Genomic DNA, 15,815 nt, shown 5'->3' on the forward strand with positions numbered 1-15,815 from the left:
TTTTATTGTCATTGTAGTTGTGTTGTATCTTCTTCAATCTTACCAGTGATTCCAATGCCCAACATGGTCTGACCAGCGCCTTCATCATAGATTGGGGTAACAGACAGGGTATACTCGGTCTGTGAGATGAGGTTGTCTAGTACTGTAGTGGTCCTTGATCCATCCACTTCCAGCTGTAAACATTATTATTGCATAACATTATTCCAAATTTGTAAACTGACTGAAGATATTTATTCACAGTTTTTTTCCCCAAGTCTTGCACAAGTTTCCAGACATTATTTGGAAGCCAAATCAGACAAAATGAAATTTTTATGTGTCTGTGTTTTAAGTGGCATACTGTCACTGAGTGGGTAAGAATCCCATCATCCATTAAGCCAACATTTAGCTATTTTTGAGCCAGAAGACCTTTCCACAGACTCGCTACATTTTTCATAATCAAACTGACAGGCCATCAGACACTTCCACATATGTTTCCAGAACAAGAATTCTCCCAAAAGGGGAAAAATAACCATGTAGCCTATCCATTCAACAGCACCATAAACCCGACTTTGAACCTGGTAAAACTGTACTGTCTTAACTTTTTTATCAGACGCAAACATTTTGACTGTTCATACAGTTAGATGCTGATTGAGACGTCAGTCAACAAGTTTTCAGTCGTATCATCACATCCACACGGGAAGACGAATCAAACTCACCTCCTTTGGTTCTCCAGCCTCGGGCTTGTAGGTGATGATGTACTTGCGGACAGGACCGGGAGCAGCATCCCAAATGAGCCTCATGGTGCTATGAGTGGTATCCCGGACCCTTAATTCACCCGCGGGTGGCAGGGGCACTGAATGAGGGAACAGACACAAATATGTGATAAATCAGACACGGTCCAAGTTGACATTTTTAGGATTATCCTTGACCAGAAATATTATCTGAATTCATTCAGTGCTTACAGGTGACTCCCTGTTGTGTCAGTGGTTCACTGGCTCCTTCTCCATGTAGGGCCAAGATGGACACAGAGTAGGCCGTGTTGGGTGATAATTTTACAAGCTGGGCATCAGTTGTGCCACCAGCCACGATGATCTGTGAGAAAACAACGCAGGTTGGAGGTATAAATTACCGTATTTTCTGGACTATAAGGGGCAACTAAAAACCTAAAATTTTCACAAAAGCCGACTATATAGCCGAAAGTATTTTTTTTGCGTCTGAAGTTGAAATAAAAAAGATACAAAGGAGAATGATTTGATTTGGATTAAAAATCTGACATGATGCATTAATGGTGCGCTTTATAGTCCGGTGTGCCTTATATGAGGACGAAGTTTTGAAATGGGCCATTCATTGAAGGTTGCACCTTATAGTCCAATGCGCCTTATAGTCCGAAAAATACGGTAATAAGAAAAATTATTGTTATTTGGATTCACTCTTTTGAGGCTCTCTCAGAACAAATTCTGACGCTCCCTCGGCTGAGTGAGATCATCTATGAGTACTCCCACCCTTTTGTAACAATGTGACTTTGTATTTCCCTTTTTCTTGGAGACAATAATGGTAGCAGTGTACTACAAATATGACCTCATTGTGTTACACCTGTTTTTGGTCCAAGACTGCTCACCAGAGTTAAGCAATGCATTTATATGTAGCTTGGCTTTAAAAACTGCCTACAAAATTTCAATTAGCCTGATATCAGCAGTTGACTGGCACTTACCTGCTGTTCAACCGTAGGCTCCGTGGCATTGATGGCGTTGTAGAGCAACCTGTAGCCTGTAGCACTTGGTACCGGCTCCCATCTCACTCTCATTGTGGTCATCTGTTCATCATAGATGTCCATCCTTCTTACACCAGGCAGGGGCACTGCAGAACAGAGAATGAAGAATTATGAATTAATTATTAAACATTCTCATAGACAGTGTCTTCTTTTACTGGTGTCCCTGAGCGCTATTATTTTTACAGAGTGCCTATAAAACTTAAGCACTTACAAAAAAAAAAAAGTCAAAATGAAGCTCATACCACACGGCACATACTTGATCAAGATTTAGTATGTCATTTTGCAGCCATATAATTTCAGTAACTTAGGGATCAGCAAAATAATTTGCAATAAATTAGGTTATTTTCGCGGTAACTCCATATGAGGACTGGAACCAATAAAACAGACACACTAAACCAATTACTTCTCCCTATATCAATTTGGGGCCAGCTGAATCATCTGATATGATTGTGACATAACATATAAATCTGTCATCCAGGATGAGCAAGCATTTCCAGCTCTCTGATGCTCTTTTCTTGATGGGGAAAGTGTTTTTATTCTTCTATGCTTCACATGGTATGCCCAAAGGGCAATAAAAGTTTAGAGCGCCGTTCTTTAATGTTGACATTATTTGAAGACAACGATCTAGAGTTTACATTCCCACTGAAAACGCCGACCCTACATGGATGCTTCAAAGTCCCTTGAATCAAACACTGCATTCCGAGCAGTAAACCGAAACCGCAGAGAGCAAAAACCTACATGTGGTCTCGACGCCCTTTAGTGGCTCGCTGATCTCTTCTCCCACCACAGAGTAGACGTTAACCAGATACTCGGTCAGGGGGTCAAGTTGCTCAAGTACCACTGTGTTCTGAGTGCCATCCACGAACACCTATTAAAACAGAGGACACTTAGAAGATGGTCTGCAGTTGTATGGTCATTGGCACACATCTATTTTACACACGATGATTAATTATTATTATGCTCTGCGCATGCAATGAGATTAATTACAAAAATATTATCCAATTTTCATTTTAATATAACAATGTGTTCATTACTGTTATTATAGCTTGTAATTTGAAATATGCAAGCAATTTTTTTTCTTTGTATATTTTTGAGAATTTGATATTAGATACATCTGAGCCTTATTAGATTGTGCTGGCATACCATATGCTTTATTTATATGTTCTAATAGATTGAAGGTTGTTTTATTTGGGTAATGGGTTAATTAACAAAAATGAGTAAGTCATATTAATATACTTATGCATTCTATTTTCCCAGTGCTGCAATTGTTCATGAGGTCATAATATTTCCTGGCCCTCCATCTGATCAAAATGTTATTGGACTCCCGTTCAGCAGGAGGCCAGTACAAACAGGAGATTGGAAATAGTTTTCGCACAGTATCCCATTAGACTCTGAAACAGTGGTTCATTACATACAACATTTTAGGCCAAATGTCTCTCAATACCTCAACTCTAGGGAACCACACTTAACCTTTATGTGTTTTGAGAACAAAATACTGACTGCATTATTGGTGGTCCGACAGTTCTAGTTACCTGTTGTGTGATTCCTGATTCAGACACATATTCCACACGGAATTTTTCCACTGGGTCCTCGGGGGGAGTCCACGTGGCTCGGAAAGAACGGTGAGTCACCTCAGATGTTACCAGATTAGTTGGCGCATCAGGCGGACCTCCTTTAGCAGACGGAAAGTGCAAGACAAACCATCACGGTCAGCATTATATGTGTGCGAAAGTTGTTTCCGACGTGCGTTACCACCTGCAAATTCTCATAAACTGGAAAATTGCAACTTCCCCAGACTATGGCTCATTTTTACCTCTTTAATTTGATTAAGTTGCATCCATGTTACTTTACGAAACTCAAATTTGTAAAGCAATAAAATTATTATTTCTAATGCTTTGCCTAATTTCCTGCTTCGACTGCACATAAGTCAATGACCCAATTTTAACTAAAGTCATGTTTTTTTTGGCCAGTACACAATTCACAGGAACTGAAAATGGAAAAATGAACTGAATTGTTTCTCCCAATACAGCAGCTTCCATTCTTTCTGCAAGATTTTGGAATGTGTTCGTGAGAATCTTTTTGAACTCATCCAGAAGAACATCTGAGGTCAGAGATCGCTGATGTTGGATGAGAGGTTCTGGCACATAATCTGTTTTCCTTTATCCCTAAGGTGTTTTATGGAGTTGAAGTCAAAGCTCGTAAGGCCAATACCGAACTCATGCAAGCGTGCTTCTATGAAGCTTGCTATGTGCAATGTGGCACAAACATATTGGAACATATAAGCCCCTCCCCTATACTGCTCCCAAAGTTATGTAAAAGCATAATGCATTCTGGGATTAATTAATCAAAATAAAAAAAGGGTATAATTGTATGCTTTGAAACAACCTTATCATGATACAACATCAGTTTAAAAATCTGCAAGTTGTAACTCCTAAAGCGAATTTGATGATAAAAACTGTTACACACCTGGTCCTTTTACACTGTTACAAAGGTTGTCAGTGAGCCTGTCCACAATGTCTAGCAGGAAGGAGAAGTCGGCCACGTTGTACATGTGAATGTCATCCGGATCCGTTGCAATGGACCTCAGCTCATTCTCATCAGCGTTCTTTACACCTGAAATCCAAGATAGAAGTGAGCTACAATCATACAATCATACAATCATAATAGCATGCAGCTATTATTGTATTAAAATGTGTTTACCAATGGCATAAAGCTCAATGCCCTCTTCACGCAGTCTCTGAGAGTTGATATTGACGTCATCCTGGGACTTGCCATCAGTGATCAACACACCAATTTTGCGGGCATTGGGTCGCATGCCAACATTTTCTTTGAAATTGTTCTGGAGCAAGTAGTTCAAAGCCAGACCTGTAGGATTGATGTTGTGTATCAAAACATTTCCTAATTGCTCTTTTTTAGCTTGATAAATTAAAGTACCTGTCAAGGTGTTTCCACCCTTGTAGGGAAGGTTAGAGATTGCATCCAAGAGGGATTCCCTGGTTTGGTGAGCATCCAAATGCCATTCAGTTTTCGGGTCTCCACTGTACTGAGCAAGACCTATAGAATGTAAATATTTTCATTAGATAAACACACACAACTTCAAAATGGCTTTTTGGAAAAATACGTAATCTGCTGGATACACTCACCAATCTGAACTCTGTTGGGGCCGATGTCAAAGACTCCAACCATGCGAGCGATGAAAGAACGGATCGTCTTAAAGTTAAGACGTCCAATACTCCAGGAGCCATCGACAAGTAGCACAATGTCAGCCTGCGCACTGGTCTTACACATCACATCTGACAGGGCAAAGAGTTTAGTGTCTTCATTGCATGACATTAGATGCAACTGCACATGCATGATCATGTTATTTTTCAAAATGTAAAGACAGTTAAGATATGGAAGTGGTAAGGAAAAGAAAGAAATGAGAAAATATTTGTAGAACACATTCAAACATAACACACAAAAATGCTAACATCTTCACAAGTAGACAGTAAAAGTGGCTAATATTTCTTTCATCTTCCTCTGAGGAATTTTTTTGCAGGGAACATTTATTTTCCAGGTGTTGTAATTATTGTCCTCTCGTCTTGTTGCATGTCAGGGCAGTTTCTTTCTTGGCTGTGGGTTTTTTGTTGTTTTTTTTGCATCTGTGTGTTCATCCCACGGGCAAATCAGGAGAATAAAGCCATAATAGCCCATGACATATCAAAGGCTGAAGGAACTCCCTTGCCCTTCTTAGCAGCCAGGTAATGTTCAAATGTTGTTTTCCAACTGTGCGCTGGAATCCTCAGCACCTAAAAGAAGACTGCAGATGTGCAACTGGCACAGGCAGATGTTGCACTAACTGCCACTGTCTGCAACTGAACACAGGTTATATATTTGATTTACAGCCGCCCCACTCCCCCAACAAATGAAAAATGAAAACCTCACAACAAACAGGCAGATATCAAACAAACAGAAATGTGATACAAGTGGAAAACACTTCTAAAACTATTTCAGGTGTAAAAAGAAAATTCCTGCTGTCTGACTGAATAGATTCATTTTTAGCCATTCAGATCTCCTTATTAGGAATGGCCCGGTCAAAATGGCCTTCCATACTCTTCACATGTCAGTTTTCTTTTACAGTGCTAATATTTGTGTGATGCCCTCTGACCCAAAAAGTAATAAACCATTTTCAAACCAAAAATAAATGAAATATGTACGACTCAAGTCTGCACTTGGACTGGAAATTTAAGGTGCAATCCCAAAGTGACTCACTGCAGAAAGCAGGAAATTCTTGATTGATGTGGCACTACTGTAGATGTGAATCAGTTGGTTTTTCTTTCACTACAATGTCATGTAGTGGAACAGTAAGTAAAGTCACCTGGTAGTTCAATAGGAGGTGGCTCGGGTCCACTTGTAAGTGTGGTTTTCTCTTCTCCAGCCAAAGGCATACTTTCTCCTCCCTCAAACACGCCAAACACATTCACTTTGTATTCTGTGTCAGCTCTAGAAATACAAAGAAATCAGTCATTCATGATGTCATGCAAAATACACGAGATGGTTCTTTAAAAGTGATTAACGTAAAAAAATGCAACACTACCTTAACTCCTCCAGTACCACGGTGTTGTCATAGGGGCCAACTACAAGCTCTCCCAGGTCAATCTCATCCTCTTTAGGGTGGAAAATCACTTTGTAACCTTTCACTTGACCAGGCGCAGGGTCCCATGTTACACGAAAACTGGTCTTTGTTGGTTCTGAAGTCTGGAGATTCCTAGGACCTTTATAGGGGGTCACTAGTAGGGAAAGAGATACAAATATTTAGATTTTCTCCTCTTTCTCAAGATCACTTGAGGCTCTTAGACCTTTCAAGTACAGTTTGGAAAGATGATGCAAACACAGTCATTAGCTTTTGTAACTGTTAAAGTGTTTTCTCTTGTCTGACTTGTTAACACATGCTTTGATGGGTAATAAAACTGAACAATAAATTAATTTTTTTTATTGAACATGATTTTCTGTCAGTGTTATGTTGACGGTGGAGCACAAGTTGCCAGCAATTAAGCCCATGACGAAAACAGAATCAGAAAATAGGTGTGTGCATATCGGAATGGATTATCCTCACTGGGGTCGCGAGCGTGCTAGAGCCTATCCCGGCTGCCTTCGGGCAGAGGGCGGGGTACACCTGATCGCAGGGCATACAGACAAACTATTCCTATTCACAGACACACCTGTGTTTATTATTAACGATTTAAAGCGCTCAGTGTGTTTTTATTCCTAACAATTTAAAGCCTCAATAGGAGCCTCGGTTTTCGAACGTCCTGGTTCTCGAACAATTCGGTATTCGAACAAAAAATTCGAGATTTATTTGCTTCGGATGAAGGACGAAATTCGGTTGTCGAACTTCACGAGATGAGCCGAGAGGACCCGCATGCCAACTGACTCCGTTCGTTATTACATTCTCGTTACTCTGAGGATTGCATCAACTCTAATCATGCCCACATGAAGCAAGTGGAAGCAGTAAAGCAATCCTAAAACACAAAGACGCGACAAATGCGACAGTGATTTGGCGCGCTGCAGTTGTGCGGTCGGACAAAATTAAGCTCCCTGCGCACTGAGGTCCACTTAAATTTTGGAAAGTACATCAGGACTTTAAAAATATTTTCTAAATTTCAGCGACGGCTCTGTCAATATAATGCGACCAGCGTGGTGCAGTTGCGCGGTCGGTGACACGCTACGGTTGCGCGTTCGGCGGTGCCCTGCAGTTGCGCGATCGGAAAAATTAAACTTCCTGCGCACTAAGGTCCACTTAAATTTTGGAATAATTCGCGATTGTGCTAAGCACTGGGTAGCACGTCCGCCTCACAGTTAGGAGGGTGCGGGTTTGATTCCACCTCCGGCCCTCCATGTGTGGAGTTTGCATTTTCTCCCCGTGTCCACGTGGGTTTTCTCCGGGCACTCCAGTTTCCTCCCACATCCCAAAAGCATGCCTGGTGGGCCGATTGAAGACTCTAAATTGTTCCTAGGTATGAGTGCGAGTGCAGATGGTTGTTCGTCTCTGTGTGCCCTGTGATTGGCTGGCGACCCGTTCAGGGTGTCCCCGCCTACTGCCCGATGACAGCTGGGATAGGCTCCAGCACGCCCGCGACCCCCGTGGGGACGAAACGGTTCAGAAAATGGATGGATGGATGGATGGATGGATGGATGGATGGATGGATGGATGGATGGATGGATGGATGGATGGATGGATGGATGGATGGATGGATGGATGGATGGAAAAAAATCTGTGATGTAGTGAAGCCACGATAAACGAAACGCGAGGTCGCGAGGGTAATACCAACTTGAACAATGCAGTGTCTTTTGTTTGTTTAGCTTAAAATGCGATAAACGTGGAGATAAAAATGGAGTATGAGGCCAAAGGCCAACTTACATGTTGTTCCTGCGCCTTGTCTTGCTTTGCCCTCTCCGGAACGATATACCGGCACAACAATGATGTCATAGGTGGTGAGGGGAGTAAGGCGTCTCAGCACGGTGGTGGTATTCCCACCGGGCACCTTGGCCGCCAGCTGGCGCCCTCCAGACTGCGGTTTATAAGTAACACGGTAGTTGATCACATTTCCAGGTGCTGGCTGCCATGTCACCTTCATGCTCTTCTCTGTCTCCTCTGAGACACCGATCACTCTGGCAGCATCCGAGACTGTGGGGAAGAAAAACAAAAAACTTCTGCGGTTAAAACGGGCGAAAGATAAATGGATAGTCTGACGGAAAACATCAGATTTTGATTCTAATGTGTGCTTAACAGCTTGTGTTTCCGATGCACCTTTGGAAACATAAGCGCTGTCTTGATTGAAAATAAACTAAACATTAGCAGGGCTCAGTCTTTCGTCTGGATATCTACTTTATATGATTGATTATGTGTAGCTTGTTGTCTTTGGAATGGATGCCTGTGAGGTTAACAGGACTTGCTCGTAGCAAAAAGGGAAAAGAAACATTCGAGAAAATATTCATGATGGCTACAAATACTATATGAGAAGCTGTTGAGTGTTTGAAATAGCTTTGCTTATTGTGGTCCAAGGAGACAAGGAGAAACTCATAGCTCATGTGAAACAAGAAACAATGTTGCAAATATTAATTTGAGAATAAGTGGAACAGAGGGATTAAAAATAATCGACTTACTATCTGTGGTTTCCTCTCCAGCTAATGGTTGACCTTCACCGTGACCATAAACAGCATACACAGACACCTGATAACGTGTCTCTGGTGTGAGACCATCCAGAATCGTGGATGTCAACTCTCCTGGAATTCTTTTTTCCCCAGACTCCGCGGTGAACATAGACTGCCAGGTGATCCGGTACTGACGGACCTTACCCGGGGCCGCAACCCAAGACACAATAAAAGTGGTGTCTGTGGGATCTTTAGTCACTAGGTCTCTGGGTGAGCCAAGTTCTGTGGAGAAATTGAGAGAAATATTCAAATACCAACAAAAATCATATATTGTAGTTGGATACATTTTCGACTATGCTTTATTCCCTCTCATGATGCATAAAGATATAAAACAATGACTAAGGGGGATTTGGTAGTATCGACATTCACACCAAAGAATAATCCATCATCACACATCTGCAGGATCTCTACGACACCATGACCATCTCCTTTTATAATTAAAGACCGTTGGGAAAAATCTTTTAACCTAATCACAAATTCCGTAGCTGCACCCTCTCCTTGTAGCACTTTAATTTTCCATTGAAAAAAAAAAGAACATGATCCACAATACCACAATTGCAGATGTTGCACTACCTCATGTCCTCACTCATTTTACAGCTTGGGGATTTTGTTGGTGGTGTTTCATGAGGAGCAGCCAGATGCTAAGAGTGGTGAGCCTGTGCCGAGACTCTCACCACTCCCACCTGGCTGAAACTTTGAGAAACCAGAACAACCATGTGCCCCATGAAGATTTTTTTTTAATGCCTTTATCGGATTATTTGTGGTAGGTGGTCGCTGTCAATCATTTTCATACCCCATTGAAAAGAAAATATATGAGCTGTGATTCCCAGCATGAGAAGCAGTCCCTGTGTCTAATTTATTTCTCCTTCTTAGCATCCCATCCATCCATTACTGACGGCTTGGAAAGCGATCTGAACCGAAATAACAGCAGAAGATGTTCTAGCCAAGCAGAATGATCTGCACCTTGAGATTAGACTTCAGAGATAAAGAGTTCCAGAGTTTGAGGACCATGAAAAGTCAAGGATGCACAAACTGTAGCCAGAGCATCCAAACACCTGGAAAGTCTTTGCCTAAGAAATGGCAAAAGATAAATTTGATTGACTGTTCCGGCTGTGTGTGAACCGTGGGCGAAGGGAAGGAACGGAATGATTGCTTTCGCAGACAGTGGCCCACTTTTCAACATTTGCACACAAGCGAAGGGGCCACTCCAAAAGGTAAAGCATGCATGCATGAAACACATGGTTCACAGATTTAGCATAAACTCAGTCTGAGTTTTTCCACTGTGAAAAGCTAAACCTGCAAGACAGCTATCCTAAATCAAATTATGGGCATTCCTGGTAACACCGGGAGGAATTATATGCTAATGAAAACATAATCAAATTATGGGCATTCCTGGTATGCTCATAGAAACATTCACCACATATTTTGCATACTGCCCTCAACCTATTGTCCTCATTATATCAGTGCTAATCTCACATTAAAACCTTGAAAAAAATAAAAAAAAACTGATAAATTTGCACAAAAACCTTACCCGCATTGATAAAATCTGATCTGATAAAACTCAAGAATATCAAAAGAGCTTTCCCTGTTGGGTGTGTGCTGGAATAACATTTACATTTGTAACCAGAGATTCCCAAAGCTCATTATAACAACAAATAAAAAGCAACCACAAAAATGCACCAGCACTATCTCATGCACTAATAATTATCTTCATTATTTTAAAATGCCATTTGGCCACTGAGCTGTGGACTAAGTTCAGCAACAAGTTCTGACTTGTCAAGTCCTCCCTTTCTCTAAGTTGGAAGCCATGAAGATAAAAGTCATGAAGATAAAAATTAACTTATAACAAAAATATCATATATAGTAAATAAGAGAAACAAAAAAATAATAATAATAATTTGTGAGAGGCAACAATGTTGTCCTTCCAAAATACGTGCAGGCTAAATGTAACACTACTTTGTATTTATCTTCACTCTCTCAAATCTTGGAAGTCCTTTGCCCTACCCAGCATCTATCGGGTGTTCCCATTGGTGACATCTTCCATTATGGACAGACATACCACCTCATAAGTAAATAACTATCTTTGTTCAAGGTTGAATGGCATATTCCATTTCCTGCTGCACCTGGGGAATGTGCTTCGCTCTTCGACATTTCAGAGTAACAATTCTGCCTACCCAGTGACTTCTGTGTTGGCTAACACCATATGGGCTTAGCCATAAGAGCATGCTTTGTATAACCCACCTACACGGACTTCACAGGGAGGGTCACTCAAAGCAAATGACCCCTGAACACAATGAGATCAGTGTTCAGAGCGTGCTGAGATCATGACAGCTTAATAGAGCCGCCTAAACAAAGTGCTTTGTCATTGGGCCTTTTCCTATGGGGGTGTGCAGCTAGTGATGGCACATATTTGACATCATTTTGGTCAGGATGGAAAATACAAAGGGAATTTTGTTTACATTAATCATTCTACAAAATGAAACCACACCACACCTAATGTCATCTGGGCTGGAACAACATGATTGTGGTCTATAAATATGAAATGTCATTGGTTGAGAAGGGAATGTGTTTACATGACATCAATAGCTGAAGGCTGAAACCATTCATTGCAGGGCCTGGATAGTTTCATTTTACCTTTTGAATCTTAATTCACGTCAAATTTATGATGTGATGACTTTGGATATCAATTTCAATAAAGTTTCATTATAAAATAGAATTGTAAACATTTGCCTTCTCACTTTAGATCAACAACAATGAAGCCTCTGTTGCAAGTGTCAGAGCAGAAAACTATGATGACTGTTCTCACCGGCAGAACACAGATTTTGTTTCCCCCTCACCACCTTTATTTTAATAAACATTTTAATGGAACTGACATTCTTCTCTGCTGGAGACAAAGCCTTTGTTGTTGTTCATAATGCCACAACACCTCTGTCATTCTGTTTTAAATTAATCTTATTTTATTTTACCTCCTTTCTTAACGTGTTGGGCTCCAACACTCTGGCAATGATGGAGAACTTGCGCTCTCAAAAACCCTTTTAGCTTATTTAACTGCATCTGAAGGTTACTGTAAACAAATATTTTCATACTGTGCATGGCTGTTGCATACCTGCCATTCATGGCAGGACAGCACGACTTGCAGACAAACCAGGATTATTTACTATCATCCCCTCCTACCCCCCCCCGCCCCACACACACACAGAGATTTCCTCATCATCAAACCTTCAGTCTGTACCAAATAATGAAGTGAAACTCCTTCTTACCTTCTAATGTTGTTCCTGTACCAAGAAGAGGATCACCCAAAGCCGAAGTATAACGTGCGCTGACAAACAGTTCATATTCAGTATCTGGTTGGAGGTTCTGAAGCAAAGCCTCGGTTGTATCTCCTCTGATAGTGACTTCTCTCCTCTCACCTGCCTCGGCAGGTTTATAGGCAATGATGTATTGGAGAACATTTCCTGGAGCAGCCTCCCATGTTAGTCTCATGCTATTGATGGTTTCATCAAACACCCGGAGGTTACGAGGAGAACCAATGACTGAGGACAAACAAAAATGAAATATTTATAATCAGTATTCAATGCGCAGGAAGACAAGTTCTCAGAGTCATCAATGTTGTAATTCTGTTCTTTGCTCACCTTCTTTGGTGGTACCATCCACTTGCATTTCATCCCCCAGGCCTGTGATGTACTCAGCAGACACAGACACACGATAGGTGGTGATGGGGAAAAGTTCCTCTAGAACAATGGTAGTCTCATCTCCGATAGTTTGGGCTTCCAATATTTCCCCAGCACCACTAAGTGGGACGTACGTCAGGCGGTATCTGAGAACCGATCCTGGAGCAGGTTTCCAAGATACCCTGAAACTGCTCGTAGTTTCCTCCGTAACTCGTAGGTTCCGTACCCTCCCTTTCTCTGGAAAGGTAAAACACATATGGTAAAGGTGTAGCTATCATAAATGAACAACTAATGCGTATTTACAGTACATTTGGATGACTGGTAATTACAAGTTTACCAAACCCTCCAGATAAAGATAAATATCTTACCTTCAAGGGTAGTTTCTTCACCAGTCAAAGGGAAACTGTCCCCCTTCTCATATTGCCCAAAGACATTGACCTCATATGTAGTGAGGGGCGTAAGGTGTGGCAGAACAGCTGTGGTCGTCTCACGGGGAACTGCCATAGTAACATATTCTCCGGTAACATCTTCAGCCTTACGGAATCTCACCAGGTAACCCAAAACATCGGAAACAGGTGCAATCCACGTTGTGCGGAAGCTGCGGGAGGTAATCTCAGAGAATTCCAAGTTTTCGGGTGGAAGCAGACCTACGAAGAGATAATAATATAGTGAGTGGACAATACTGTACTAAATCACATGACACTTGAAAATTACATGTGAGCTTCAATTGATATACTTATTGTTCTCCACTATGGAATGTATTTATTTAGTTGTCGTACATCTGCATGCTTCATGGTCTCAGGTCATTTGTCTTGCAACTTACTCTTCTTTTTAATCTTGAGAAGTTCCTGTTCAATCCTCAAACAGATGGACTGGGTAAGCTCTTTGGAAATCCTCTGGAAGGCATCAAAGTCTTCCACCTCATAGACGTGAGTATCTGATGGTTCATTGGCGATTGCTTCCAGCTCTGACCTCACTGCATCTTTCACACCAACAGCAAAGATTTCCACATCATTATTTCTCAGGTTGGTTGCTGCGTCCTTAAAAGAGTCTGATGATTTTCCATCCGTGATCAGCACCATGACACGGGGGACATTGTCTCTCGCACCACGTGTGCTAGTAAAGATCTTGTCCTTCACGTAGGCCATAGCCTTGCCAGTGTTGGTGGAGCCTCCACGATAAGGGAAAGTGCGGACAGCTTTGACAACCGCGTTAATGTCATGATGGCTGTTGAGCGCAAACTCAGTGTGTGGATCTCGACTGTACTGGACCAAACTTAGCTGGACCTTGTTGGGGCCAACGTCAAAGGAATTGACCAGTACCTCCAAGAAGGCACGGACTTTGGCAAAATTCTGTAATCCAATACTGTATGAACCGTCCACCAGCAGAACCACGTCAGCCTGCACATCCACTCCCAGCGAGCATTCTAGAATGACAGCACGCACAATGGAGTTAAAGACAAAATAACATCAAGAATGGCAATAAATCACACAAACAAATCTTCTCACCTGTTCTCACTTTGACGGGCTGTGTCTTCTCCGTAGTCATGATGGGTTCACTCGGTGTCAAACCCTTGAGGGCATACAGGCTTATCTCGTACACGGTATCAGGAGCGAGATCACGAACATTGATGGAGTTCTGCATCACGCTTATGTACAATTCTTGACGACTAATGCCAGGCAACATGGGAACCAGGACAAGCTTATATCCTGTGACATATCCCTGTGAGGCATCCCACGTCACCCTCATTGACTTTGATGCGATTTCCGTCACTTGCAAGTTGGACGCCGGCTCCACCACTATGAAAGCCATCAGACCAGACAAAAAAGGAATTCAGCAAGACTGCAATAACTTTCCAGTACTGCATTTTATAAGCAGAATGTGGAACCTACTTTCTTCACCGCTGACGAGAACGCTGAGCTGCTCATCAACACCAGAGCATACTTCTGAGATGATCTTTCTCTCGACATCTTGGATCATATCAAAATTGGCTACATTGTACACATGTTTGTCGTACGGAGTGGAAGCCATTTCTCTAAGTTCATCATCATCTGCACCTTTGATACCTGCGATGGATAAAGAGAAATAAAAATAAAAATAATTTATGATATCACTCTTACAATGGACCATCAGTGGAAAGTCAGGGAGTTTCCAAGAACATGCCGATAGGACACATGGGAGAGCAAAATAAAAATTCACGTTATGAAACACATACCTAGGACAAATATTTCCACTCCAATGTTCCTAAGTCTTCTAGCTTGCTCTTCCACTGGATCCTGAGATTTTCCATCAGTGATGATCATGGCTATCTTTGGAAAAACTTTCCTGGACCCAGTTTCCTCCGTAAAGATGTTTTGCAGCAAGTACTCAATGGCATCACCTAAAGACAAAGGTATAAAGACATGACACATTCTGTATTTGTCTTATTTCATTCTTATGTGAAATTGACTGAGGAGCTCCTCACCTGTCATAGTATTTCCTCCCTTGTATGGCAGTGAGTTGATGGCTTGGATTAGGTCTCCTCTCCTGGTGTAACGGGTCAGAGGGAACTCTGTGCGAGTATCCGTACTGTATTGTACCACTGCCACTCGAGTTTTGTCCTCGCCAATGTCAAAGGCTCCAGCCAGGCTAGCGATAAAACTACGGATGTGCTTAAAGTTCTCTCTGCCCACGCTCCATGAACCGTCAACCAGAAAAACCAAATCTGCAATTGCACTGACAGAGCACTCTGTAGAAACAAAGAGTAGAAATGGGTCAGAGTTTTATTGCAGAATTTAAACTAACCTAACCTCGGGATTAGTGTAAAAATAATTTTAAACTGACTATTTTCTTCTTATGTGGATCCTGACACCAAAGGAAATATGCATCTGTGCCAAAGAGTGGGTTTGGTATAGTCATTCCACCCTGAAGTAGCCATGTGGACCAAATATTTACCAGAAGGCCCAGCTGCAATATTCACTTTTCAAAATTCTGCAAGGTTGTTTGTAGTCGATTGTATTTTCTGTTAGAATAATGTTTGCCTGTTATAATTTCTGACAATCTTGAAGGTACACATGATATTCAAATTGGTCTAATTCATTCCAAATGTGTTCTTCTTTTTTTCATCTGAAATTATCTGACCAAATGTTGGAAAAGACGTAATGTGAAAGACAGTGAGTGTTTAGCTATGAACAAGTCAAAGTGAAATCTGGAAGTGGTTT

General features: G+C 41.6%; 1 protein-coding gene across 4 annotated transcripts in view; it reads right to left on the minus strand.

The window, feature by feature from the left end:
- LOC147045479 (collagen alpha-1(XII) chain-like) overlaps positions 1-15,815 on the minus strand; it is a 49,574-nt gene that overhangs the window by 28,498 nt on the left and 5,261 nt on the right. For all 4 annotated transcript variants that reach the window (XM_085931644.1, XM_085931642.1, XM_085931645.1 and 1 more), the window contains exons 6-27: positions 15,080-15,343; positions 14,831-14,995; positions 14,508-14,681; positions 14,124-14,414; positions 13,439-14,041; positions 12,984-13,262; positions 12,577-12,852; positions 12,205-12,477; positions 8,897-9,166; positions 8,151-8,417; positions 6,327-6,519; positions 6,108-6,232; positions 4,894-5,043; positions 4,685-4,804; positions 4,451-4,615; positions 4,217-4,363; positions 3,283-3,422; positions 2,489-2,618; positions 1,691-1,836; positions 942-1,071; positions 696-832; positions 44-173 (exon numbers count right to left, since the gene is read on the minus strand). In XM_085931644.1, coding sequence (XP_085787770.1) covers positions 44-173; positions 696-832; positions 942-1,071; positions 1,691-1,836; positions 2,489-2,618; positions 3,283-3,422; positions 4,217-4,363; positions 4,451-4,615; positions 4,685-4,804; positions 4,894-5,043; positions 6,108-6,232; positions 6,327-6,519; positions 8,151-8,417; positions 8,897-9,166; positions 12,205-12,477; positions 12,577-12,852; positions 12,984-13,262; positions 13,439-14,041; positions 14,124-14,414; positions 14,508-14,681; positions 14,831-14,995; positions 15,080-15,343 — 4,575 coding nt within the window. The remainder of the gene's footprint in view (positions 1-43; positions 174-695; positions 833-941; positions 1,072-1,690; positions 1,837-2,488; positions 2,619-3,282; positions 3,423-4,216; positions 4,364-4,450; positions 4,616-4,684; positions 4,805-4,893; positions 5,044-6,107; positions 6,233-6,326; positions 6,520-8,150; positions 8,418-8,896; positions 9,167-12,204; positions 12,478-12,576; positions 12,853-12,983; positions 13,263-13,438; positions 14,042-14,123; positions 14,415-14,507; positions 14,682-14,830; positions 14,996-15,079; positions 15,344-15,815) is intronic.

Source organism: Syngnathus leptorhynchus, chromosome 15 (assembly GCF_054491065.1).
Source record: "Syngnathus leptorhynchus isolate UIUO chromosome 15, UIUO_Slep, whole genome shotgun sequence".
Classification (NCBI taxonomy): domain Eukaryota; kingdom Metazoa; phylum Chordata; class Actinopteri; order Syngnathiformes; family Syngnathidae; genus Syngnathus; species Syngnathus leptorhynchus.